Genomic DNA, 4,204 nt, shown 5'->3' on the forward strand with positions numbered 1-4,204 from the left:
TATAATAAATTTAATAATAATTTTAAAAATATTTGATTTTGTTTATACAATAATTGTTGTTATTTATTAAAATGTCAATAAACATATAAACATTGCAAACCTCATGCTGTTTTTCATAGTAGACAGGACTTTACCAGCACATTACTTGGTATTTTCCAAAGAGTTTTTCAAGAAAATATGCTTATCTGAACAAATTGTAGATATTGCAACATTATTGTTTATGTAAACGGACAAAAAAATTTTGCAACTACTAGGTAGACGTCGTTGTCATCAGGTTTAACCTTCGTAATTTATTATATAACTTGGGTTTTGTTTATTATTATGGAAATCTTACATTTAGGTGTCCCAGAATGAGCTTATTTTAATTTCAATTTTGAATCAGTTTCTTGTTTTGGCGGTTGGCATCTTTAACTCACAATTTTTCACATTATAAAACCTTATTAAAATCAAATAATTACATTAATTAACGTGTTCTTGTTTCATAAATAAATTCAATGCTCAGTTTGAGACAGACTATAAATGTATTGGAATTACCAGTTTCAATTAACACGTAATAGAAAACCAATATTGACACAATTTGTTTTGAGAAGAAACGAGAAACATTTCAATAATGAATTGATTATACTAACATTAATTCAGAGAAATTATCAATCGTAAGTGATATACGGCGAGTATAAAATCGCAATTTTAAACATCAGCTATCAGTTTCCGTGATTATTTGAAAGAAGCTACACGAAATTAAAATGAAGACTATCATCTTGTGCTGTCTTGTTCTCAGTGTACTGATTGCCAATGTTGTCTCCGAAGAAGGTAAGAATAAAGAATGATTGAGAAAAATCTTCATTTTGTCAGTTTTCCAACAAAAAAGTTGAATTTAGTACAATTATTTTAAATTGGGTCAAGTTATCTACACATGACCCATCATTTGACCCTAAGTGATTTTAAGAAAAATGAAAGCATTCTTTACAGTGTGTAATAATTCAAGGTTGATTGTTTAATCCATTTAATAAAAAATAATTTCCAGCCGAGTGCAAAGACGGTGACACAAAGAAAGTCGAATGCAACTCCTGTCATTGTACCAACGGTCATTGGGCATGCACAAGGAGAGCCTGCGTAGAACGCAAAACAAGAAGTAAGTAACACTTTGTTTTACAAAAAAAGGGGAGAAAAAAATTGAGTGAGTGAGTATATTTGACCATTCGGAAAAAATCTTTGAACGCACCTGCATTTCACCATAAACAAATTGTAGATTCGTTTTCTTGCACTCCTGGTGAGACTTTCCAAAGAGATTGTAATACATGCACTTGCACTCTAGATGGGAAAAACGCTGTTTGTACTTTGAAAAGTTGTGTGGGGCCAAAAGCTTGAAGTAATTCAATGTTTTATTTTTTTCTAATTCTAAGTTTTTGTTTTAGATACTGTTTGTCAACCTGGAACTACATTTAAAAAAGATTGTAACACTTGCGTTTGTAACAAGGACGGAACCAATGCTGCTTGTACCCTAAAAGCTTGCCTCTAATTGTTTATGTTTGTTAATTAACGAAAAATTACAATTGTAATTTTTTTGTATGATATATCTATTTTGGTAATAAATTTTCAACTATATGTTTATTTCTTTTTACAATTGAGTCCGTTAATAAACAACTATTAATATTAGTATACAGTGAGCGGCTAAATTTTGGAATAATCTTATTAAAACTGAAAATATTTTGTTTTGGAGAAAATGCTCGAACAGCCCATGTTCTTTTTAAAAAATACACAATTCGCAACTTGATTTAAAATTTTACACTTTTTGGTTTTGAGTAACAATGTTATCGACATTTTTTTAATGGAAACCCCATTTTTTAGACAATTTGATAGATCTTTTAATTGTTAAAATGACAACACCAAAATATTAAATATTAGGTACATAAAGTTTTCAAAAAATCATCCAAAAAGTTAAATAATATCAACAAAAAACAAATATACAACTTTAAATCAAGTTGAGAATTGTGTATTGTTTTATTTAAAAAGAATATTGACATATTCGACCATTTTTGTCAAAACAAAATATTTTTAGTTTTAATAAATAAGATTATTCCATAATTTTGTCGCTCACTCACTGTACCTATAAAAGCCAGAATATGTCGTATTATTAAAATCCTATTTACGACACTTTTTAATTACGGTTTTGATTTAAATAGATTTCATATCGAATCAAGGATAAGTTTATTTTTATGAGAAACTAGCAGATCATGTAATTACACTGATGTTATTGCATCATGTCCATTCATTCTCTTAAAGCCACAATTTGAATATACGTAGATTAATAATAAAATTAATACAATACATTCATTTGTTTTTATTTAAAATTAGTAATAGAAAAAATAAAAGATCTTGGCTGGGTGCCTATTTTTTAAAACGTATTTTCATTGACGTCCATAAATTATTTTAAGGCCACGCCTTTATGTACAGAAATTGTTATTGTTGTTTAGTATAACAAGTACTGTAGTTTTATCGCAGTTGTTGAGTACGACACTTTCGAAGCACCAAAGAAATGTATTTTCTGCTTCCGAAGCTAAAGTTTTGCCTTACTCTCTGTTTGGTTTTGAGTATTTTTATTGTTGTCAATATGGCTTCTGAAGAAGAAGGTGCGTATAGTTTTTACATATTTTTAATACTCGTACTTTTGTAATGACGCAAGAAAAAAAAATAAAAAAAGAAACTTCTCTTTGCAAAGATTCAGATCAGTTTGTTCAAACTAACTAAAAAAATGTATAATGTTCTCTATTTGAAAATTGGCCATTTTAATTAATAATGGAGAACTCAAAAAGTAAATTTTTAAATTCAACAAAATACAGAAGAAATGTTATTTGATAATATTATTGTTATTTTGAAACCTTTTGAAATTATATATTTGCATATATTTTTTGTTAAAAGGTATCATCATTTACTTTAACATTTTACCTGTCAAATGTATTTTACCATACACACATTGTTTGATAAGATTACTCTAGAATCTTAATGAGTAATGATAAAGAAACTGTCATTTTTGTATAATTATTTTTTTAAACGTCAGCTATAAATAAACACACTTTGGAATTCTAAAACTGGTGGTAGTTTGCTTTTACTTTGACTAGTTATAGAAAAAATATTTTAATATTTTTTTCAGGATGTGGGAGAAATGGGACTCAGTGGCGAGTAGGGTGCAACACTTGCACCTGTCATGCTAACGGTTTTACTTCTTCTTGTGAAATGATAGTCAACTGCACTTCAAGATATTGAATTTCAGTAATATAATCTGAATGTATGTCAAAGATGCAATTACACTAATAAAATTGTGCAAGTTTCAAATTTCCTTTATTTTTTAAATGTTTTATTTTTTATCCAACATAATTGAACAATAACAATGGTGATTTTAAACAAATAGGGTATCGTATAATTCGCGAAAGAGGTAAACTATACTCCACTTATTGAAATATAAAAAAAGACAGGTTTAATGTTTAATGCATTTGAAATAGCAATTAAGAGGCGTTGGATAAAGTTTTGAATGGCATACACGTGTTATTACAAATAAGTCGCCAAGAAACCTATGGGCTCTTGGGGTAAAGCATTTTCTTGCGTGACTTTTTTGTAGTATAACACTTTTTTACCATAAATAATTACTATTACTACGAGATACAAAATCTAAAATATGTAATTACAATTATTATAGATCTGTACTAAACTGTGTTATAAACTTGAAGGCCACAGATCGCATCCTAATAATAAACAGATAATCTTATTTACTTACATATTAGTTAAAATTTATCTCTTTCTCCAAAAATATAAAGTCGTCAAGATTTTTCAAGTCTGCGTCACCGCCGTTATTGCGATCATCTTCGTCATCTTTGTATTGATAATCCTCATCGCTTTCGCCACCTCCATTGCCACCTCCATTACCACCTCCATTACCACCTCCATTGCCACCTCCATTGCCACCTCCATTGCCACCTCCATTGCCACCTCCATTACCACCTCCACTGCCACCTCCATTGCCACCTGCATTGCCACCTCCATTGCCACCTCCATTGCCACCTCCATTGCCACCTCCACTGCCACCTCCATGTTCTTTTTTACCATTCCCAGGACTTTTAGGTGTTGTGGATGTAGACACAATAACATTTGGGATTATATTACATCTGTAATCACAATTTTTTATTTTGTAGTTATAACACTCATTAAC

The 4,204-nt window shown here is 29.7% G+C and overlaps 1 protein-coding gene across 1 annotated transcript in view; it reads left to right on the forward strand.

Annotated features, from left to right (window-relative positions):
- Positions 1-1,605, forward strand: part of LOC123004100 (pacifastin-like protease inhibitor cvp4) — a 6,246-nt gene extending 4,641 nt beyond the window's left edge. Inside the window, exons 4-7 of the mRNA XM_044397215.1 lie at positions 726-810; positions 1,025-1,132; positions 1,250-1,369; positions 1,416-1,605. Coding sequence (XP_044253150.1) covers positions 726-810; positions 1,025-1,132; positions 1,250-1,368 — 312 coding nt within the window. The 3' untranslated portion in view covers position 1,369; positions 1,416-1,605. The remainder of the gene's footprint in view (positions 1-725; positions 811-1,024; positions 1,133-1,249; positions 1,370-1,415) is intronic.
- The last annotated feature ends 2,599 nt before the right edge of the window (positions 1,606-4,204 follow it).

Source organism: Tribolium madens, unplaced genomic scaffold, assembly GCF_015345945.1.
Source record: "Tribolium madens isolate multiple individuals breed KSU strain unplaced genomic scaffold, Tmad_KSU_1.1 Scaffold_1;HRSCAF=32;Tcas5.2_LG8, whole genome shotgun sequence".
In the NCBI taxonomy this organism is placed as follows: domain Eukaryota; kingdom Metazoa; phylum Arthropoda; class Insecta; order Coleoptera; family Tenebrionidae; genus Tribolium; species Tribolium madens.